This window comes from Macrotis lagotis, chromosome 8 (assembly GCF_037893015.1).
Source record: "Macrotis lagotis isolate mMagLag1 chromosome 8, bilby.v1.9.chrom.fasta, whole genome shotgun sequence".
In the NCBI taxonomy this organism is placed as follows: domain Eukaryota; kingdom Metazoa; phylum Chordata; class Mammalia; order Peramelemorphia; family Peramelidae; genus Macrotis; species Macrotis lagotis.
The window spans coordinates 3086427-3110740 of record NC_133665.1 but is presented as its reverse complement, the minus strand read 5'-3'; the positions used below and the strand labels follow the sequence as shown (position 1 = coordinate 3110740).

Sequence of the window (24314 nt, the reverse complement as noted above, 5' to 3'; positions counted from 1 at the left end):
TTGATATCTTTTGTTTTTATAACATCTTAATTTCCAGAAAGCTCCTTTCTCTATCCCCTTCCCAGAGTGCAATCCCTTTTAAAATAGAGACAAAGAAAAGCTGTTCAGCAAAACTAACCAGTGTATCTACTGAGTTTGACAGATCAGTATTTGTCACTATATTTCCTCCACTGCTGCAAGGGAATTGTGTTTTTCCTCTGTTTACAGGATGAGCTTGTAATTTCTTTCCCAGAGACTGACTTTTTTCCAGAGTCATGCAAAAACTGTTATGCTTATTATCTTGTAGAATTTTGACACATGAGGTTTGGGTATTGCACATGAATTGTTGTATAATATATCCTGAAAAAATTGGCAGGAGGTGGCACAGTATAGGTGACCTTGGAGTCAGGAGGATGGGAGTTTGAATCCAACTTCAGATACTTGACACTTACTAGCTGTGTGACGACCTTCTGCAAGTCACTTAACCCTACTTGCTTCCATCCAGGGCCATCTCCAGTCATCTTGATCCATAGCTGACCATTGGATCCAGGTGATTCTGGAGGAGAAAGTGAGGCTGGTGACTTAACACAGCACCCCCTTACTCAAATCCAATTCATGTGCTTGTCATGACATCACCTCCCTTGATGTCATGGTCTTCCTCAAGAATGAAGGACAAACATCATCATCATACATATTTGTCATAGTTGTAGAGGTGACAAAGTTGTTTAGCCTATTACAGCTAAAACAAATGAAAACTACACCCCCCATTCAACTCATCCCCTTCCTAAAGCCAGAGTTGTAGAGGTGACAAAGTTGTTTAGCCTATTATAGCTAAAACAAATGAAAACTACACCCCCCCTATTCAACTCATCCTTTTCCTAAAGCCAAAGAAAGTTGTTAACTGCTCTTTGTTTTAAGAGAAGAGATTATGAGTGGAGTCTTAGCTTCACAGCTTTCCTCTTTTTTACAAAACAGGAATTTTCTTTTGGGCAGGTCAGAGAATTTTGGAAAGGGAGTTTGATAAGCCCCTTGTCATAGTGATGTAAACTTTTTTTTTGATACAGACTTTTTTTTTAAGTTTTTGTAAGGCATTGGAGTTAAGTGGCTTGCTCAAGGCCATACAGTTAGGTAATTATTAAGTGTCTGAGGCTGAATTTGAACTCAGGTACTCCTGACTCCAGGGCCGGTGCTCCATCCACTATGCCACCTAGCCGCCCCCATACAGACTTTCAGTCAATGTTTCCCAACTAGGCATTTAGGTGACTTAGCTCTCCTTTGCCTTTATGATTTGACCTAAGGGAGCTATTGTGCTCTCATTAATTTTTTTTGTTTCTTCTTTGAGGAAGTTATAAGGGTCTTTACAGTGTATACAAATATGTTAGGGTGAGCTTAACTTCTAGAGACTCCTAAGAGCACACAAAGGACATGTTGCCCTTCTTTCTGTCAGAAGGATGTTCATGTAAACAATACTCTCTTAAACTATGCTACTTTATACTTTTGAAAGCTACTTTAAAGTACATTATCTCATTTTCTCCTCATAAAATCCTGTGTAGTAATAGAGCTGATATTTTTATCTTCTTGATATGTTCATGTCCCTGATATATCTAACATGATTTGTTTTTTAAATTACTGGCAAAGGGATCGGAATTAGGACTGGGATTTCATTGATTTAGTGAACTCCCAGTTAAGAATGTCCTCTTTCAGCAGGATGGAAACTTCTCTATAATTTATTGTTTTATAAAGTGCCTTAGAGGTCACATCACACATGTGGGCCAGAGGTAGGACTTATTGACCCAGGTCTTCTTGGCTCAGAGGCCAGTTCTCCATCCACTCCACCTCACTGCTTCTTGATATGAGTCTGAAAACTAGATAGGCCCAGAGATTCTAAGGGGGTTGACCCAGGGCAAAACCACACAATCAAGAGTGAAACTGGCATTGAAAGCAACAGTCTCCTGGCCTCTAGTTCAGTACTCTTTCCACTCTGCCATATTAGGTACATACCAACTATTGGCCTCAGTTGATATCAAAGATAGCCTGTATCAAAGATAGGAAAGCTCAGATAAGAATGCTTTATACAGCTGGATGGGAAACAAAATTGTAAAAGTTATAACACTATTAGAGTTAGAAGCAACTTTAGAGGTTATCTTCTCATGAAGAAGTTGAGACCCAGAGGGGAGAAGTGACTTAACTCACTGCAAAACCAGGATCAGATCCCAGGTCTCCTGACCCCTCAGTACAGTCTAGTGCAAACATTTATTTTAATCACCTTCTAAAGAAATGCATTTTTTTAGGTAATCAACTTTTTGATCAAGATCATGTATTTATTTAGTTTACCAATTATATGTAAAGACAATTTTTACCATTCATTTTTGTGAAGTTTTCTTTCTCCTACTCTTCTTTTCTCGCTGCCCTAATATATCAAGTAATCTGATATGGGTAATACATGCACAATCATGTTATACGTATTACCTTATTAGTCATATTATGAAAGAAGAATCATAACAAAAGGGGAAACTACAAGAAGGAAAAACCAAAAACAAATTTAAAAAAGTGAAAATAATATGATTTGATCTGCATTCAGATGCCATAGTTCTTTTCTCTGGATGTGTATGGTATTTCCCATCACAAGTCTTTTAGAACTGTTTTTGATTACTGTATTGTTGAAAAGAGCTAAGTCTATCATAGTTGATCTTCACACAATGATGCCATTTCTTATATACAATGTTCTCCTGGTTCTGCTCACTTTACTTGTCATAAGTTCATGTAAATGTTGCCTGGTTTTTCTGAAGGTGTCATGCATTTATTTCATGTGTCTTCTAGATTTGAGGACTTTACTGAAAATTTGTCTTCTTTTTCTTCAAAGGTATGTATCTGATTTTACTAACACCCTCCAGTCAATTCGAAAAAAGTGCAGACTTGATGATATTCCTTCCAGCTCTCTTTTCCAAGAAGATTGGACAGCTTTTCAGAACTCTGTTAGGTAAAGTGGGATATGGGATTTAAAGAAAAAAAATTACAGAATGCAGTTGGCTTTATATGAATTTATATGAATTGTAATTTTTTTCAATGCTTTTTTTATAAAAGCAAAATGAATGCCATAGACAAAACAAAAACTTTTTCCCCCCATTACCCCCCACTGTCCATTCGCAGACTCCTGGAACCTTGGTGGGGGGGGGGGAGAAAAAAAGTTTTTGAATTCTTCTTGCACTTTAATGACTTAATTTTTTTTTAAATTTGAATGACTTGATATGTCTTTACTCCCATAGCCAAGTTTATAGAAAGTCAAATATTCCTTAAATTAAATAACAAAACACTCCAAAACATAATTAATTTGGTTCAATAGTGTCTTCTAGTATAATTGAGTTAAGTCGAGTGTGATGGGTAAACAAATTTAAATAGAATGGAAGAAATAAAAAGTATCTTGTTTGAAAATCTAAAATGATTTCCTTTGTTAAGAATTGAGGGGCAGCTAGGTTGTGCAGTGGGTAGAGCACTGGTCCTGGAGTCAGGAGGACCTAAGTTCAAATCTGGCCTCAGACACTTAATTACCTAGATGTGTGATCTTGGGCAAATCACTTAACCCCATTGCCTTGCAAAAACTGAAAAAAAAAAAAGAATTGAGACACATTGTATTGTCTGGAAAGGGCAATGAAAGAGAGGAAGTGACTTGCCAAAAGGAGAGTCAGAACCAGAAACTGTGTTTGATAAAATCTTTTTGGGAAAACCTTTAGCATGATCGTCATCAAACTAGGCATACTGATGTCTCATCCTCATGAGTCTAGTGATGTAGGTGCATCTGTTTAGAAAGTTTAAGCCTAGATTTGCTAACAAGATTTGGGTCTTGGAAGATGTATAGAAGTTAGACTCCCTTGTTATTCCAGACCCTTCCTACAAAGACCACTGTGGCCTGGCAGGCTAGCATGCCCTGTTTCCCCTTGGTTTACAGTTTCTTAATGTAAATTTTTTAAAAATGTACATTGAAATGGTATAAACAAGGTAATTGTGTTGTACCTTGAAGGTCATAGAAACTTTTATCTCTCATAAATCTTCCTTGTGATAAAATGCCTAGCTATTCTGGTGATAGGTGGACCTTTTGAGGGAAAGTTAAAAGTTAATGAGATATGGAATATTTTCAATCCTTAAAAAAATTAAAGGACTCAACTGTTGAAATTTGAAATCTGACATAAGACACCTTGAAAATCAAAGGACTTCTAAATTCAGAGGTGATGATCATAGCAACTTATTGCTGAAGAATGAGATTGTTTCTGCATTCAATTTCCATGAAGTCAGAAACAGAAAACTCTAAGAGTATCAAAATCTAAGTTTTGTATAGTGCCTCATCAAATACTAAACAAAACATTCTGATCTTTCAGAACACTTTTTTCCAAGTATTTTTCTACCATCTTTATTCTTAAAAAATGTTTTGTTGATTTTTTCTTTTTTAAGCATTTACTTTCATTTTTCTCCCAACATCCCTCTTTTCCTGACCATTCGTTCTACTCAATGTAACTTCTTTGACGAAAAGTTAAGAGGCATACTTTTAGCTTCGGAGCTCTGAAGTCATGATTGAACACTATGTTGACCAAAGCTTTGAAGTATATTTTTCTTTATATAATTATGTTCATTGTGTAAATGATTTTCCTGGTTCTGCTCATTTGTTTCTGCATTTGTTCAAACAAGCCTTTCTAAGTTTCCTTGAAATCTGTCATTTCTTATAGCACATTCCCTTAGATTCAAAAACCATAATTTGTTCGGCCTTTCTCTGATTGTTGGGTACTTAATTCTTCTTCCTTTATCAAGATGAAATTCTTTAAGCAACTCTGTGATTTATTATTACTGAAACTCTTATAAGCAGAGAAAGCTGATTCATGATGAAGCATTTGTTAATCACTAAAGGAAGAAATGTTTTTTATCACGTCATTAAATACTTAACTTTTCCCTCAGACATTCCAAAATGTTGTGAATAGTTAAGAGTTTTTTTGTTAATGAGACAGTGTTCATTATGTGTCATAATTCTGTCAAAATTCAATTTTTTAAATGCTTTTTTGTTTTGCTTAGGATAATAACCACCTGTGGAGAACTTTTGCGTCATTGTGGGGATTTTGAACAACAGCTAGCAAACAGGTAGGGAAGATTTCTGTTATGATTTTCTTTGTTTAGAAGGACACATGATGTTTAAAAATGTGTATTAGGGTTTGCTACGTGGCGTAGTGTATAAAGCACCAGCCCTGGAGTCAGGAGTACCTGGGTTCAAATCTGGCCTTAGACATTTAATAATTACCTAGCCGTGTGGCCTTGGGCAAGCCACTTAACCCCATTTGCCTTGCAAAAACCTAAAAAAGCAAAAACAAACCAAAAAAAAAATGTGTATTATATTCTTTACAAGTCTGTCAAATCTAAAATCTATTGTAACTTAAAACCTGTTGAGATCTGTACCTGGATAAATATTATATTATTATTATTGTTTGCATTATTATCATTATTACTGTCTTTATCAAATATCATGTATATGAGGTTATGGTTCTTTCTGGTGCTAAAGTAAGGGTTAATAACATAATTTTGTTTAGCCTTGGTCTTAACCGTCAGGAAGTCTATAGGCTAATGTTCCAAAAATTTCATTTTTAAATTAAGTTGCTTGGACACTGAGCACATTTTACCATAGAAATAAAATTAGAAATAGTGGTTAGGTTGACTTGTCAGGCCTCAAAAATATATTGAGTTTTTAATGTAGCCAAACTATAGTATATATTAGGTATAGTATAGATCTGAGTTTTAGGGAGCAGATAAGAGAAGAAAGATAGTTTCTTGGGCAAAAGTTTGAGATAGGTATTTTTTTACATTTCTCCTTTTTCTGCACTGGTGCTCCTCTCCTCAAAACCTCAGTGAATTCATTCTTTCTAAGCTCCCTTCTTTTGTATTTCAGCCAGGTCTGCCTTTCTCAAAGGTTTTAATTTTTTAAATTTTTAAATTTTACTTTCCTATCCTCCTCAAAATGAAATATTCCCTTACTGTAGATGGTGTCAACTAGCTATTAGAAAGAAAGCAATCCAGTTGAACTTAACATTGTTGTATTTATTTATGACTGCTAATTTCTCTTTCACAGTTATTAGATTTTAAAAGAAGATTTTTTGCTAAGATTAAAAAGAAATTTCTAATTGGTGAAATTTGAAAGTATTTAAAATAAAAAAAATTAATACTATGGCATGTGAGAGGGGAAGATGTTTTTGAATAGGGGAACTACCACATAAACTACCACATATCAGAATCTGTTCCTGTGGTCAACTCCCTCAATCTATTTATGTTTTTCATATTTTCTCTCTTTTTTAATGAAGTCATCATTTTTTGAAAACTTAAGAGTTTTTCCATAACCAATTCCATTGTAGCTTTTTTGATATTGTGGAAGCCAGGACAAGTCAAGGGTGGCTTAAGTATGGTTTGTTTGTAAACCAGGATTATCTTCTTAGGCAAACAAAGAAGTTATGTGAACAAATAGATTTGTGAAGTATTATATGTATGTGGAATAGAATATACAAGTAAGACAAATGAACATTTACCATGAACATATAGACGATTGTTGACAGTAAATGAGATAGGGGCGGCTAGGTGGCACAGTGGATAAAGCACCAGCCCTGGAGTCAGGAGTACCTGGGTTCAAATCCGGTCTCAGACACTTAATAATTACCTGTGTGGCCTTGGGCAAGCCACTTAACCTCATTGCCTTGCAAAAACCTAAAGAAACAAAGACAATAAATGAAATAGAAATTAGATTTGAATCTCTCAGGTATCTATTTAGGGATATTTAACTTCAAGTTCTAAATTGGGACTGGGAATAACTGAACTTGGTATTTCAAATATAGAAGAATCTGACTAAAAGATTTAACCTCTTAGAGTTTGAGGGAAGAAGAGGTTTTTGAAGCAGGAGTTTCTTTTGAGGTGCAGTCTATAATGAGTCATTCCTGACAAGATGAGAAATTTTGGTGATAGAAATGGAAAGGAACAGGGAGGTACAAAATACTTGTATGCTTAAGCTATAATCCTATAAACATTGAGAATTGAAAGGAAAGGCAATAATCTATGATGTGTTCTCTCTGTTAAGAAGACAAAATGAGTGACACTAGCTTATAAAGTTTATCTTATCTCCCAATCTATCTAAAATATGGAACACAGACTTCTTAAAAAGACCACTCCCTTAAATAACAGAGGCACAAGCTTGAAATACTATGGAATTCATTTCAGGAACAGGCTTGGAATTTGTCATCATTCTCTTATAAGATTGCTACATTGTAGAAGCTGATAATTTAATGATTTTGTATTGAGTAAAAGTGTGATTGCATGACTATTAGTTGAAGGATTTCCCATATATATGACTCAGAGATGTAAGTAGAGTGTATGGTTTTTTTTTCCTGCACTTAAATGTTGCTTGTTTTTGGAAAGAAATTCATAAAATAAAATGTTGGGGACTTATGCTAGAATTCATTTAGAGTAGTTTAATAGGAAAATCAGACTCTGAGATCCCATGTACTATAAGCAAATCACTTAACTTCTTTAATGCTGTTTCCTTATCCATAAAATAGGTAAGATAGTTATAGATAGTTATAGAATTGTTTCAAGGATAATTCTTTGGTGGGGCGGCTAGGTGGTGTAGTGGATAGAGCACTGGCCCTAGAGTAAGGAGTACCTGAGTTCAAATCCAACCTCAGACACTTAATAATTACCTAGCTGTGTGGCCTTGGGCAAGCCACTTCACCCCATTTGCCTTGCAAAAACCTAAAAAAAAAAGACAAAAGGATAACTCTTTGGAAATTGCAAAATACTTTATAAATGTGACCTATTGCATTTAGAAGTTTTAATGGCATCAATGAGTTGTGAACAACTTTCTTTAAAATTATTTCATTGAGAAAATATGTGAAATAGAAGTGAGTATGTATTTCAGCTGATTACCACAACACTAATAATGAATAGGAAATCAGGTAATTTGAGATCACAGCATTATTCTGATACTTCTCTAAGTTATGAGAAAAATAAAAGGAAAATACCCATAACTCTTTGGAGACTGAGTTGCACTTAATGTAATTTTAAAAAACATTGCCATCTTTTATATTTTAAAGATATCTGACTCTACATTACTCTTCAGTTTGGATGATAGGATGATATATTGCCAGATATAGGTGATCAGACAAATGAGAAATCAATTTCTTCCCTTGCTCTCCAGGGTTGCCATTCCTCCTTTGAATAGCTGACAAGCCCATAATTTACACTTAGACTTAATTTCTTTTTCATACATGAAACCTAAAATTTCATTTTCTTTCAACTAAAGGGGAAATCTTTGAAGGATAAACTATAGGTACAAAGACCCCTCCTGTTCCTTCTCCCCCCCCCCCCCCCAAATTGTTTGTGATTGTAATGATTCTTGAAGACCTGATCATGGGCCTGGTCAGACTTGAACCTATTTCCATTTACTAGTTCATAATGAACTTTTAGGGAGTAGTGATGTGTGAAGAACACTAAATTAGGAATAGGAACATCTGAGATCTTCAGTTTCAGTAAACATGATAAATATTGAGTATGTCAAGGTACTATGTTAGGTACTAGGTATACAAAGACAGAAAAACAAGATAATCTCTGTCCTGAAGGTACTTGTTTTACTGTCTTCATGGTCATCCATCTTGTTCTATTGAATTTAGCCCATGTATGGCTTATGACTGACTGTAGGAAATCACTTTACCCCTCAGTACCTCCAATTCCCTAGTTCTATGTGGAAATTTTAATAGACATTCCCTACTTGTTTGATGTTGATCCACCAATGTTTTGTAAATTGTAGCTGTAGAAAAGTGCAAGGTCCCTACTAACTCTCTCTCTAAATATGTACATATAGATATGCATTTACATATATATACATAATACACACACATACATACAATACATACAAATATACCTCTATAAAATGTCATGATGATAATAGTGCTCATTATTCTTATTATAGGATTTTGTCCACAGCTGGGAAGTATCTTGCAGATTCTTACAGCCCTCGTAGTTTGACTGGCTTTCAGGATAGCAGCCTGATGGATAAGAAGAGCTCTGTTAAAAACCCATGGCAGGAATATAATTACCTTCAGAAGGAGAATCCAGTAGAATATGCCAGTTTAATGGAAGTACTTTATACTCTTAAGGTATGAGGCCAGACTACAGTGTTATTGGAAACAAAAGCTTTTTCCTTGACTCCTTAACTCTGGAAGTCTTTAGGGTCCGATGCTCCTTCTCTAACATGGTTGTTGTTATTCATTGTGGGAGATTTATGCTGCTGCTTGACCTGTGACCATTGTTCTTTTTTCATTTATACACTGGATTTCACTTAAGTCTGTCTACCTCTGTTAACTCTGAAAAAATGTTCTTGGCATTTGGGGTTAAGAACCCTTTCAACAAAAGGATTGACGCAAATAGTAAATTGTGATTTGTAATGTGAATGGTAGCTTGATAATGTGTGACCTACAAGTTTTATATCCAGAAATATTTTCAGGAAATTTGTTTAAAACTTTGTTCCCGTCTTGTATTGAATTTTGTCCAGTGAACCTCCTTACATATTTTTGGCCATGCATACCCCTGTACTAATTAGGCAATGATTTCCCTGGCTACCACATACCCTAGAACAGGATCAGATCTACTACATACCATAGGGCAGGATCAGATCTTAATGCTACTGTATCATCTTTATGTGCCTTGCCTGCTCCTTTACAGCCTGGTTCCCTTAATTGGCTGCATTTGAGCCTGAAACATAGATTTTTTTTTTAAAGTAATTCTGTAAATCCATTCATCCATGTTTTTCTGATTAGGTTAAAGTAACTTTGTTTATCTTTATTGATAATCTGATTTATGTCTGTTTGTCTTAATTGACTCATTTATAATAGCAAAACTAAGGTAACATTTTCTGTTGTGGTTTTTTTTCTCAGGCTTTTTAGAATTCCTTGAAACTTACACAACAGTACATATGCCAGTTTTTAGTTAAGTTTTATTGACTTGACCTCCTTGGAAATCATGGTCATGTTTATGTATTTAGTTAGCATACATAGATGTTAAGCTAGTGATGTTTTTTCCCTTCCCCTTTCCCCAGTCCCTGGATAATCAGAAGTTGTATAAAGATATTTCTTAAATCCTGTTTTTTTCTGTCATTTTTCAAGAAGTTTTGCCACTTAATGCCTTTTATGGCAGTCTTTGTAAGAATTTATATTTAGAGATATTTAGTATACAGTAGTATACTTAGTAAAAATCTTGTAATGAGCTCTACTTATTAATATGATCTTTTATTCTGACTTAGGAAAAAGGTTCAAGTAATCACAACCTGCTGTCTGCCTCTCGTGTAGCCCTCATTCGTCTTAATCAGCAGGCTCACCAGTTGGCCTTTGATTCTGTTTTTCTACGCATCAAACAACAACTTCTACTAATTTCCAAGATGGAGGTAAGGTTTTTTGAAGTTTTTTCCAGGGACTCATTATGACTTTTTACAGATCCTTGCCTCTATTGGAAAACTCACCTTCTTCCATTGATAATTGCTTCTTGTTTAAATGTAGGGCTAACTTTCATCTTCTTTCTAGGTCTTTTAAGGAAAGCCCATTTTCAGTATCCTAATATCTCACCTTCAAGGTTTACTTTTCTTCCATAAGTTATTAAATTATTTAGCATGGATTTTTGAGTTAATTCCATTAATTTGAATTAGATTTGTATCATTCAGACCATAAATGAAAGAATGGATGGAAGAGACATTGTGATGGAAAAAATTGACAGGAATTAGTTATGCCAGCAACAGAAAGGACACAGTTGTAATACACACACACACACACACACACTACATATAAATATTATGCATCTCAGGGAAACAGTATAAATATAGATGAAACAAGCATGAAAAATACAAATCCACGTTTTTATTCTCATTTTATACTTTTCAGTTTAGGCCCTTGTTACTTCAGTCATGCCTCTAAACTCCCTGCCTCCTGTTTTTCTTCTTTTTTATACTATTTCTCAAGCACTATCACCTGATTCAGCTTTCTGAAATCCTTCTTCAATCATGTCATTCCCTTTTTCACAATCTCCTTTAGGAGAAAGTCCAAACTCCTTAGTCAGATAAGTAAGATCCTTCATTGTCTGAACACAAGATACTTTTTCAAATTTATTTCCACTATTCTACTAGTTCAACCCTTGTTCTAGCCAGACCTGTCTATTCAGAAGTCTCCAAACAAGACTGTCATTTATGTTAATTACGTTTTTCATACTATTCTCCTCAAGTGTAATTCTTTCCCCATTTTTCACCTTTCATAAATCTACATCCAACTTAAATATCACATCTCCTATGAAGTCTTCTTTGATTGTTCTAGCCAGAATAATCTCTTTCTTTTTATTGTACATATTGTCTTCAATAGAAGAAAGAACATTGACTGAATTGAAAGGATGTGGATTAGAATCCCATCTCTAAATCTTACTTTTGTAACCTTAGCCAAGGCCTCAGTTTCTTATCTGTAAAATGAAGTGGTTGAACTAAATGGCCTCAGAGTTCTAGATTTATGATCCTATGACACTTTCTGCTTTATAATATAAATATTTGTTATATCTCCCCTCTTAAACTCCTTGAGGAAGAAAAGAAGGAAAGATCATGTATTTTTTGGGGGGAGGGTTGCAAGACAATAGAGTTAAGTGACTTGCTCAAGGTCACAGCTAGGTAAGAGAACAGATTTGATCTCAAGTCCTTCTGACTCCAGGATTACTACACCACCTAGCTGCCCCTGATCATGCCTTTTTTTTTTTTTTAATCTTTTTAAACTTAGCACTGAACAGTGCTTTGCATATAGGAGACACTTAAATATTTGTTGAATTGAAAGAATAAATATAGGTATTTGAAATGTTATTTTGTAGTAAGGTAGAAATTGACTGACAGAGAGGAGAACATTGAGGAGAAAGACATAGATGAAATCAAAGAAGGGAATTCAGAGAAGAAAGTGAAGCAGGACAAAGTGATTTAAAAACTCTGGGGCAGGAGTTGAGACAAAAAGAAACTTTATATAGTGTTTCTTAGAAGGGGGAAAAATTGGGGTGGCTAGGTGGTGTAGAGGATAAAGCACCAGCTCTGGAGTCAGGAGTACCTGACTTCAAATCCGGTCTCAGACACTTAATAATTACCTAGCTGTGTGGCCTTGGGCAAGCCACTTAACCCCATCTGCTTTGCAAAAACATAAACAAAAAAAAAGAAGGGGGGGGAATCAAGAGGAGTAAGTCAGTAATTGAAAATGAAAAGTAGTAATAACTGACATTTATATAGCAGCTAGGATGATAGGATTGTGAATTCTGAGCTGGACAATATCTTAGAAACCATTTATGAAGTCTCATTGCAGAGAAACTGAGATCTAGCAAGGTTAAATGACTTGTCCATGGTCACATGGCTAGTTGTGTGTCAGAAGTGGAATATGAACTCAAGTCCATCCTAGCTCCAGGTATAGAGCTCTTTCCCCTAAATCATGTTAAATTCCAAGCCTCTAAAGTTTCTAAAGATCTAAAGATCAGGTCATTGATGAACTCAGGTGATTGATAAAGGCAGAATTATTTAATAAAATTGTTTCCCCCCCCCTTCTTTTTTCAGAGTTGGAACACAGCTGGAATTGGAGAGACTTTGACTGATGATCTTCCCACATTTAGCCTTACCCCTCTTGAATATATTAGCAATGTAAGTTTCTCGTAACAGTCACAGCAAATAACATATCTTTTTGTGTTTAGACTGCTTGACACAAAGGGTTAAATAGTTTATCTCAATTCTGCTTTTTGTACCTTGATTTTTACATTGTCTGTACTTAAGTCACATTCTTTAAGGGAAAACTTAAAGGACTTTTGAAACATGTATGGTAGCTAAAGAATAAAGGTGGAGTTTCATGAAAAGAAAAAAGAATGAGATACATTAAATATAGTGATATGGAAAGCTTCAAGATTAGAAGTTCATGGAAAATGTAGGGGCAGCTTTAAACAAATGAGCAATCTTTTTTTTTTAATTTATTTTTATTAAAGATATTATTTGAGTTTTACAATTTTACCCCCAATCTTACTCCCCCCCCCCCCCCACGGAAAGCAATCTGTCAGTCTTTACTTTGTTTCCATGTTGTACCTTGATCCAAATTGGGTGTGATGATGAGAGAGAAATCATATCCTTAAAGAAGAGACAAGAAGGGGAGGTGCTTATGGTCATTCACAGACCAGGAGGGAGGACAGAGCCTCACACACTGAGACCCTTCTGGGAGTGTCCCAAAAGCTCAGGAAGCACCCCCAAACCAGGCCCAGGCTGGGAAAATGAGCAAGCAGAGAAACAAAAGGAAGACTATTGAGAAATATTTTGCAAATGAGCCCAAGAAGGATCAAAATACTCAGTCTGAAGATGAGGAAGCACAAGCTCCTGCATCTAAAGACTCCAAGAAAAACAGAAATTGGGCTCAGGCTATGACAGAGCACAAAAAAGACTTTGAAAATCAAATGAGGGAGTTGGAAGAAAAACTGGGAAAAGAAAGGAGAGAGATGCAGGAAAAACATGAAAATGAAGTCAGCAGCTTAGTCAGGGAAATCCAAAAAAAAAAAAAAAGCTGAAGAAAATAGCATGCTACAAACCAGCTTAGGTCAAATGGATAAAAGAGTTCAAAAAGTTATTGAGGAGAAGAATGCTTTTAAAAAGCAAAATTGGCCAGATGGAAAAAGAGATAAGAAAGCTCTCTGAGGAGAACAAATCCTTCAGAAGAAGAATAGAATTCAGGGAGATTGATGAATTTACCAGAAATCAGGAATCAATACTTCAAAACCAAAAAAAATGAAAAATTAGAAGAAAATGAAATATCTCATTGAAAAAAACAACTGATATGGAAAACAGACTTAGGAAAGATAATTTAAAAATTATTGGAATACCTGAAAGTCATGATCAGGAAAAGAGCCTTGACATCATTTTCAAAGAATTACTACAGGAAAATTGCCCTGATATTCTAGAAGCAGAGGGCAAAATAGAAATGGAGAGAATCCACCGATCCCCCCAAGAAAGAGATCCCAAAAAAACCAAGCCCTAGGAATATTATAGCCAAGTTCCAGAACTCCCAAGTTAAAGAGAAAATATTACAAGCAGCCAGAAGCACACAATTCAAATATCGTGGAGCTGCAGTCAGGATCACACAGGACTTAGCAGCAGCTACATTAGAAGCTCATAGGGCTTGGAATACAATATACCGGAAGGCAAAAGAGCTTAGAATACAGCCAAGAATGAACTACCCAGCAAGGCTGAATGTCCTCTTCCAGGGAAAAAGATGGCCAGAGCTGAACAGAAGGTTTGATCTTCAGATACAGGACTCAGGTGAAGCATGGAGATTGAAGGAGAGGGGGGAAATATGAGGGACTTAATGAGGATGAACTGCATGTATTCCTGCATAGAAAAATGACACTGATAATACTCATATGAACCTTCTCAGTTAATAGAGCAGGTAGAGAGAGCTTTTATAGTTGAAGCACAGGAGAAAGCTGAATTTGAAGATAAAATATGGTGTAAAAATGGAGTCAGTGGAAAAAAAGGGAAATGGAATGGGAGAAAGAAAAAGGAGAGGGAGAATAGTTCAAGATATTTCACATAAGATTTTTTTTATTATTACAATGAGCTATTGCAATGATATGGAAGGGGGGGAGGCAAGGGGGAATGAGGGAACCTTTGCTCTCATCAGAGATGGCTAGGAGAGGAAACAGCATATATACTCAATGGGGTATAGACATCTGGAGTAAGAAGGAGTGGGGAGCAGGGGGAAGGGGTGGGGATGTGAATAAAGGAGGAGAGGATGGACCATGGGGGGAGAGTGGCCAGATATAACACATTTTCTCTCTTACTTCTTGCAAGGGTCTGGGATTGGAAGGCCTGCCCAGGGCCACAGGGCCAGGTGGATTCTGGGCTTGAGGGGTGGTATGGGGGCTCAGGGCTTCTTGGCCCCAGGACCAGGGATCTGTCTGCTGAGCCAGTCAACGACCCTACAGCTGAGTCAGAGTGAAAGGAGAGAGAAAATATAGTACATGGTAGTAGAGAAATAAGAAAGGAGGGAGTTGCGATCAGCAATGGCAACATTGGAAAAATATGGAAGTAACTTTTGTGATGGACTTATCATAAAGAATGAGATCCACCCATGACAGAGTTGTTGGTGTTGGAACAAATAGTGAAGCACATTTTTTGGTATTATTATTTGGGGGAGGGTGCAGGGCAAGTGGGGCTGCATGGCCTGCCTGGGGCCACATAGCAGGGTGATCTTTGGGTGTCTGGGGCCGGATTTGGACCCAGGTGCTCCTGGCTCAAGGGCCAATGCTCTGCCACCCAGCCACCCCTACTATTATTACTATTTTATTTTATTTTGGGTCTTTTTTTTCTTTCTGTTTTTCGGTTGGTGCAGGGCAGTGGGGATCAGGTGGCTTGCATGTCACACGGCTGGGTGATTGTTGGGTTTACGAGGCTGGGTATGGACTCGGGTGCTCGTGGCTCCAGGGCTGGTGCTTCGTCCATTGCGCCACCTGGCCATACCTACAATTATTACTATTATTTTTTTTATTTTAATTTTTTTCTCTCCCCATTACTTTTTTCACCCAAGCAAGTCTATCTATATTCATGGGGGAGGAGGGGTATTTTGTTTACTTGTAAACAAGAATATTTTATTAATGTAAAAAAAATTTGTACAGAATGAAAATAAAAAATAAATTTTAAAAAAAAGAGACAATAAGTCTAAGAGGTAGCAAGATCAGACAATAAGATACCTGTTTTTTTCTACATTAAAGGGAATAGTCCTTGAACTTTGTTCAAACTCCACAGCTTCTTATCTGGATACAGATGGCACTCTCCTTTGCAGACAACCCAAAATTGTTCCCGATTGTTGCACTGATGGAATGAGCAAGTCCTTCATGGTTGATCATCACTCCCATGTTGCTGTTAGGGTGTACAGTGTTTTCTGGTTCTGCTCATCTCACTCAGCATCAGTTCATGCAAATCCCTCCAGGCTTTCCTGAAATCCTGTCCCTCCTGGTTTCCCTGAAATTCCGTCCCAAATAAAACAGTAGTGTTCCATGACATACATATACCACAGTTTGCTAAATCATTCCCCAATTGAAGGACATTTACTCAATTTCCAATTCTTTGCCACCTCAAACAGGGCTGCTATAAATATTTTTGTACATGTAATGTTTTTACCCTTTTTCATCATCTCTTCAGGATATAGACCCAGTAGTGGTATTGCTGGATCAAAGGGTATGCACATTTTTGTTGCACTTTGTTTGTAGTTCCAAATAGCTCTCCAGAAGGGTTGGATGAGTTCACAGCTCCACCAACAGTGTAATAGTGTCCCAGATTTCCCACAACCCTTCCAGCAATGATCATTATCCTTTCTGGTCATATTGGCCAATCTGAGAGGTTGAGGTGGTACCTCAGAGAAGCTTTAATTTGCATTTCTCTAATAATGATGTAGAGAATTTACAAATGAGCAATCTTTATTATTTTTAGTCTTGTTTCAGTCAGGTTATGTAAAAACTTATTCTAATCAATTGAAAATAAATGCTAATTTCAAATGTTCAGCTACTTCAGTTGAAGGGAAACTAGTAATATTTTTCTTAGGCTAGATTTTTTTTTTTAGGTTTTTGCAAGGCAAATGGGGTTAAGTGGCTTGCCCAAGGTCACACAGCTAGTAGGCTAGATTTTATTGAGATTCCATCTACATATGTTCTTTAGATGAAAGGTTCCAGAAATCAATAATTATAATCATTTAATTAAATTTTATTTATTTATTTATTTAAGGCAATGGGGTTAAGTGGCTTGCCAAAGGTTACACAGTTAGGCAATTATTAAGTATCTGAGGTCACATTTGAACTCAGGTCCTCCTGATTCTGGGCTGGTGCTCTATCCACTGCCACCTAGCTGCCCCCATAATCATTAAATTAAGTATCATTGAAAATGAACATCATCTCAGTAAAAACAAGTCCTTCGGGTGCTTTAAATTGCTTCAATGTATTTATAAAACTCTTTATACCCCTTATCTCCTTTGATTCTTTCATGTGAGATGAGAAAGAGGCAGGTGTTATTGTTCCTGTTTTAACAAATGATAAAGTTGAAACTCAGAGGGGTAGAATGTTAGGTAAACAGTAGAACGTGTGTTTGGAGGCAAATCTCATAACACTATGTCTAGGACTCTCAGTGGTCTGGTGAACTCTCAGAACCATGATATTGGTTCTTATGCATCAGGTAGTTGAGTCCCATTTGGTTTTAGTTGTTTCTAATTCTTCATGATCCTTTGGACCATACTATCCATGGGCTTTTCTTGGCAAAGATACTGGGGTGGTTTGCCATTTCCTTTTCCGGTTATTAAGGCATACAGATTAAGTGACTTGTCCAAGGTCACACAATTGGTAAATGTCTGAGCTCTGAGTTGAACTTGGGTCTTCCTGACTCTGTTCCCTGAACCACCTAGCTATTTGTCATGGCCATAGAAGTATAATAATTTCCTACAGAGTGGGGGCAATCTGAGATCCTGAGTTCTGGCTATAACTTTGTTACAAATCACCTCGTTTCTTCATTTGTAAAAAGAAAGGAGTTGGATCAGTTGGTCAGTTATAGGGATATCAAAGAAAGGCAAAAACCAGTTTTTGTCTTCCTGGAGGTCACATTCTGATGAGAGAAATAGCATGCAAACAACTATGTACCAACAAAACACATCCAGGGTAAATTGAGAATAATCCGAGAGAGACTTCTTCAGCAAATTGGGAAGCAGTGACCACAGGGTCTGATTGGTACTAGCTCCTTAGACAAAGTTTATCAATTAGCTGACTTTAGCTGATATTTTAAGAAAGCCAGGATGGGGAGGAAGAGAGAATTCCAAAGAAGGAATCAACCAATCGATATGCAGGGAGTCAGGAGATGGAGGAGTCACTTTCTCTTATTCTTATATTCAGTCAGTTGTCAGATCCTCTTGGTTTTTTTTTTTTTTTTTTTTTTTGGTTTTTGCAAAGCAAATGGGGTTAAGTGGCTTGCCCAAGGCCACACAGCTAGGTAATTACTAAGTGTCTGAGACTGGATTTGAAACCAGGTACTCCTGACTCCAAGGCCAGTGCTTTATCCACTACGCCACCTAGCTGCCCCTTAGATCCTCTTGTTTTAATTTTAGTAACATCTCTCACAGTAAGCTCCCTTCTCTCTTCTGATACTGCAGCCACACAAGTGTGCATTAACTAACTCACACCTGGACAATTAAAATAAATAGCTGGATCTCTCTGCCACAAATCTCTTTCCAATCCAGTCCATCCTTCACTCAGATGTCAAACTGATCTTCCTAAAGTCCAAGTGATCATGTCACCCCCATCTCAATAAATTCCATGACTCCTTATCCAGTATCAAAAATAAAATCCAGGGGTGGCTAGGTGGCTCAGTGGATAGAGCACCAGCTCTGGTGTCAGGAGTACCTGAGTTCAAATCCGGCCTCAGACACTTTTATAATTACCTAGCTATGTGGCCTTGGGCAAGCTACTTAACCCCATTGCCTAGCAAAAACCTAAAATAAAAAAAAAATAAATAAATCCAATGTTTGACTTTAAAGTACTTCATAACCTGGTTCCTTCCTACCCTTCCAGTTTCTGATAACCTACTCCCGTATTGTAAGTAAATATAAATTATCCTTGAAAATGCAGGACTGGAATATAGGTGAAATCCCTGGGCTAGAGAGAATGTAGATTTGATATTCTGCTCCAAAGGAATAATAGCTGAAGATTCTGTTTTGTCCTGAAAGTGGATAAGATCAAGGGAGTGAATGTTGAGAAAAAGAAGCAGTCTTAGTGGGTGAAACAATGTTGTCAATGTCAACTCAAAATATACAATCTGACTTCTAAAGTCTGAGCTCAAGTTGAGTAAGGACTTTGAATAAGAAGGAATACTGATTTTCTTTATTTTGCTACCAATTAGAAAAACAAACTTTTAATTTTTTTTTGGAGGCTAGTAAAATGCTTGTATTTATTATGCTTGGACCTTAATGATAATAACACTTCGTTTTTTAATTTTGTTTTGTAATCTAGTAAAATGTTTGTGTTTATTATACTTGTACCTTAATTGTAATAACACTTTGTTTTCGATTTAGATTGGGCAGTATATCATGTCCCTCCCTCTAAATCTTGAGCCATTTGTTACCCAGGAAGATTCTGCTTTGGAATTAGCATTGCATGCTGGAAAACTGCCATTTCCTCCTGAGCAAGGTAAAAGAATCACTTAGCTGCTTTTGCACCTGAGGGAAAACACCAATCCAGATATTTCTAGTCTTGTGTAAAGATAACACTGAATGCTACAGGATATAGAACCTTAGAGGTCATCCAGTCCAAAGCCCTCACTTTGTAAACGAGGAACTCATAGAGATTAAATGTTTGCCTGTAGTTGAGGGGGTAGTGAGAAAGAGAAGAAATTTGAACTTGGGTCTTCTGTCTTCTAAATCCAACACTGTTTATAGAACATTAGGCTGTCCTCTTACCAGTGCAGCACCTTGATGCTTATTTATGTACCCTCTTCCAAAACAAACTCATAAAATGTTGCTTTGAATGGAAGTTTAGATATTATTTATAATATTTTATGGATGAGGAACTGAGGCCAGCAGAAAGTCCAAGGTCTTACTTCAGGTCTTGTTGACTTAACCCAAATTAGAAGTCTGTTTTTTTAAATTTCCTTTTCAGTCATCTTTTTATACCCCTCTCAACAGTGATTCAATTCATTTTAATAAAATTGACACTTTTAGATGAACAGTAGTCAAGAAGCTGTAATAGTAGAACTGTAAATCTGTCTTGAGGAGAAAGTATTCACGAAGATGTTTGACTAACACTGTTCATGTTTGCCACTCTCTAATGGACATTTATAATAGTACAAGTCAGAACTGATAATACTTATTGATAAGCAGAAAGTGATAGATTTAAAGTTCTTGGAAACTTTTTCTCAAATGGAGGGGAAGCTAATAGGTACAGACTTAGAAAACAGAGATAAGTGTTACTAACCTCAAGGGTGAAGCATCAGTCATGTTCTCTTTGGGTAAAGTCAGAAGTCCTTGGGTGTAACTTAATCAGAAACACTTCTGTGACATGGCTGCTATTAAAATTGAGGAAGATTGAAGTAATAACAATACTTTTCATTGAAGCCAAATCCAAAGTTAAAAGATAAAGAGCTGTTGTTCAAAAACAGTTTTTCAAAATCTCTTTTTGAAACTCTCTTCTCTCTTGGTTTTAGTGATATTCTTCTTCTCTTTCTCTTCTCCTGCTTCTCTATCCTTTGTTGACTCCTTTTTCCTGCCTCCAGACCAAAGCATCTATTTCTAGATTCATTCTGTCCCAATTTCCTTTTCTATAGCCCCTTTACTATCTACTCTGTCTTCAGCTATCATCCTTGTACTGATAACTCCTGAATTTTTATCTTCAACTCTGATCTTCTATCTGTGCTTTATTTCTCTGCTTCCAGGCAACAATAGAATATGGCCATTTATGTGATTTACTGTCCTAGCAAATTCAGTATACCCAAAATAGAACTAATTTTCTTACCATTCCCACTCCCACTCACCACAATTCTTTCTTATTTCTGCCAGTAGTTCCACACTTCATCTAGTCTCTCCTTTGAAATGTCTTAGAGCAAGAGTCCTTTTTTTAAATTGATTTTTAATTTTATTTTTCCAATTACATGTTATGAAAGTTTTTCAACATTCATCCACATGCATATGCCTATTTTCAAGTTACATGATTTCCTTCCACCCTCTGTTTCCAACTCTCCCCTCAGCAGCAAACAGTCAGGATAGCATTGTATATACATATCTTTGATAAACATGTTTATAGATTAGTCATTTTCAGTATGAGGAATTAGGATTAGAAAGCCATGAGATAGGAAAAAAATATATAAGAGAAATTTTAAAATAGTAAATGTAGTGTTCATCCAGATTCTGAAGTATTTTTTTTTGTTTTTTTTTTTTTGTTTGTTTTTGTTTTTCTTCCTCTGGATGGGAATAGGATTATCCAAAGTGGGTCTAATAGGGTTGTCCTAGTTCTGTGAACTGCTGAGAGGAGCTGCATCCATCAAGGTTGATCAACTCACAATGTTATTGCTAATGCATACAATGTTCTCTTAGTTCTGCTTCCTTTGTAGAGTAAGAGTTCTTAAAATGGGGCTTTTTGAGGAGGGGCATGGACTAAATTTCACTGGGTCCGTGAACTTGGATGGAGAAAAAAAAATATAATCTGACTCCATACTGCTATTTAACCTTATTTGCTATTACTATCTAGTATTCTTCCTTTATTTCAGGGTCATTTCTGTTTTCCAAACCTGCCATGCTCATTTCTTCTTCCTTGTTTTATGTTGATCCATTTTATTTCCATACTCTTCATTTGCTCCCACACTCCTACTCCTACGTGGAATATACTTCCCATTCTCTATCAAAAGCTAATGCATCCTGAAAGACCTAGGTCAAGACCCATCTCTTTCAAGACATCTTCATCAGTTATTCCACTTTGTTTTCCTTTTCTCTCAACTCTTTTTTCCCCTCATTTATTTATTTATTTATTCTTATTTTGTACAAATAACTTTTTTATACATTACTAAAATATTCTTGTTTAAGAGTAAACATAATACCCCCTCCCCCCAAAAAAATATAGACCTTCATGAGTGCTAAAGTAAAGGGGAGAGAAAAAATTAAAATTAAAAAATAATAATAGTAGGTATGGCCAGGTGGTGCAGTGGATGGAGCACTGGCCCTGGAGCCAGGAGCACTTGAGCCCAAATCTGGTCCCAGACACCCAACAATCACCCAGCTGTATGACCCTGTGCAAGCCACCCCAACCCCATTGCCCTGCAAAAACCAAAAAAAAAAAAAGACCCAAAATAAAATAAAATAGTAATAGTAATAGGGACAGCCAGGTGGTGGACAGAGCACTGGCCCTTGAGCCAAGAGCACCTGGGTCCAAATCCAGCCTCAGACACCCAACAATCACCCAGCTGTGCGGCCCCAGGGAGGCCACCCAGCCCCATTTGCCCTGCAACCCCCCCCCCCCAAATAATAATAATAATAAAAAATGTGCTTCAGTCTATGTTCCAAAACCACCAGATATGTTGCGGGTGGATCACATTCTTTATGATAAGTCCATCACAAAAGTTACTTCCATATTTTTCCACCGTTGCCATTGCTGATTGCAACTCCCTCCATTCGTCCTTCTCCACTACCATGTACTATATTTTCTTTCTCCTTTCACTCTATCTCTGCTGTAGGGTAGCTGAGTGGCACAGCAGAAAGATCCTTTGGGCTAAGAGGCCCCAAGCCCACATACCACCCCTTAGGCCCAGTGTCCACTTGGCCCTATGGTCCCAGACAGGCCATCCAATCCCAGTCCCTTGCAAGAAGTAAAAAAGAAAATGTGTTATATCTGACTACTCTTCCCCCCATGGTCCATCCTCTCCTCCATCACTCACATCCCCCCCTTTCTCCTGTCCCTCTTCTCTCCTTACTCCAGATGCCTATACTCCATTGAGTATATATGCTGTTTCCTCTCCTAGCCACCTCTGATGAGAACAAAGATTCCCTCATTCCCCCTTGCCTTCCTCCCTTCTATATCATTGCAATAGCTCATTGTAATAAAGAAAAATCTTATTACATGCAATTCTTAGCCTATTCCACCTCTCCTTTTTCTTTCTCCCATTACATTTCCCTTTATCTATTGACTCCATTTTTATACCACATTATATCTTCAAATTCAGCTTTCTCCTGTGCTTCATCTATAAAAGCTCCTTCTACCTACTCTATTAAATGAGAAGGTTCATATGAGTATTTTCAGTATCATTTTTCTATACAGGAATACATGTAGTTCATCATCAAGTCCCTCATATTTTCCTCTTCTCCTCCACTCTCTATGCTTCACCTGAGTCTTGTATTTGAAGATCAAACCTTCTGTTCAGCTCTGGCCATTCCAACAGGAATATTTGAAATTCCCCTGGTTCATTGAAAGTCCATATTTTTCACTGGAAGAGGATGTTCAGTTTTGCTTGGTAGTTGATTCTTGGTTGCATTCTAAGCTCTTTTGCCTTCGGGAATATTATGTTCCAAGCCCTATGAGTTTTTAATGTAGTTGCTGTTAAGTCCTGTGTGATCCTGACTGCAGCTCCACGATATTTCAGTTTTGTCCTTCTGGCTGTTTGTAATATTTTCTCTTTGACTTGGGAGTTCTGGAACTTGGCTATAGTATTCCTGGGTTTTGTTTTTCTTTTTGGATCTCTTTCTCGGGGAGATCAGTGGATTCTCTCCATTTCTATTTTGCCCTCTGCTTCTAGGATATCAGGGCAATTTTCCTGTAGTAATTCTTTGAAAATGATGTCAAGGCTCTTTTCCTGGTCATGACTTTCAGGTAATCCAATAATTTTTAAATTATCTTTCCTAAATCTGTTTTCCATATCAGTTGTTTTTTTCATTGAGATGTTTCACATTTTCTTCTAATTTTTCATTCTTTTGGTTTTTTCATAAAATCAGCAGCCTCCCTCAGTTCCATTCTTTGTCTGAAGGATTTGTTTTCCTTAGAGTTTTCTTATCTCTTTTTCCATCTGGCCAATTCTGCTTTTTAAAGCATTTTTCTCCTCACTAATTTTTTGAACTGTTTTATCCATTTGACCTAAGCTGGTTTTTAGCATGTTATTTTCTTCAGCATTTTTTTGGATCTCCTTGACTAAGCTGCTGACTTCTTTTTCATGTTTTTCCTGCATCTCTCTCATTTCTTTCCCCAATTTTTCTTCTATCTCCCTCACTTGAATTTCAAAGTATTTTTTGATCTCTGTCATAGCCTGAGCCCAATTTCCTTATCTTCAGATTGAGTGTTTTGATCCTTCTTGGGATCACAGGCAAAGCATTTCTCAATGGTATTCTTCTTATTTCTCTGCTTACTCATTTCTCCAGCCTGTTCCTGGTTTTGGGGTGCTTCCTGAGCTTTTGAGTATTATTGGTGTACCCCCCCACAAGGATCTCAGTGTGTGAGGCTCTGTCTTCCCTCCTGGTCTGTGAATGACCATATGCGCCCCCCTCTGCTGGGGGCTGAGGTGGGGGGGCCCTGCTGTTCTATGGGGGGCCTAGACTGCGATCAGGATCTGAATGTGGTCAGAGCCCCAGAGTGCTGTTCCAGGGACAAAGGACAGAGCTCCGCAGTCTCTCTCCACTCCCCTCCCTAGGTTCAGTGCTCATGCCCTGGGGGTTCCTGCTTACTGGCTTCTGCTTCTGGTTCCTGGATCTGGGCTGCTTTTGCCACACTGCTTGGCTTCACATGCTTGT

At 37.0% G+C, this 24314-nt stretch overlaps 1 protein-coding gene across 3 annotated transcripts in view; it reads left to right on the top strand.

Moving 5' to 3' along the window:
- Nucleotides 1–24314, top strand: part of COG7 (component of oligomeric golgi complex 7) — a 78166-nt gene that overhangs the window by 39549 nt on the left and 14303 nt on the right. For all 3 annotated transcript variants that reach the window (XM_074196235.1, XM_074196234.1, XM_074196236.1), the window contains exons 10-15: nucleotides 2843–2959; nucleotides 5038–5103; nucleotides 8963–9149; nucleotides 10292–10432; nucleotides 12605–12688; nucleotides 19128–19242. In XM_074196235.1, the coding sequence (XP_074052336.1) occupies nucleotides 2843–2959; nucleotides 5038–5103; nucleotides 8963–9149; nucleotides 10292–10432; nucleotides 12605–12688; nucleotides 19128–19242 (710 nt within the window). The remainder of the gene's footprint in view (nucleotides 1–2842; nucleotides 2960–5037; nucleotides 5104–8962; nucleotides 9150–10291; nucleotides 10433–12604; nucleotides 12689–19127; nucleotides 19243–24314) is intronic.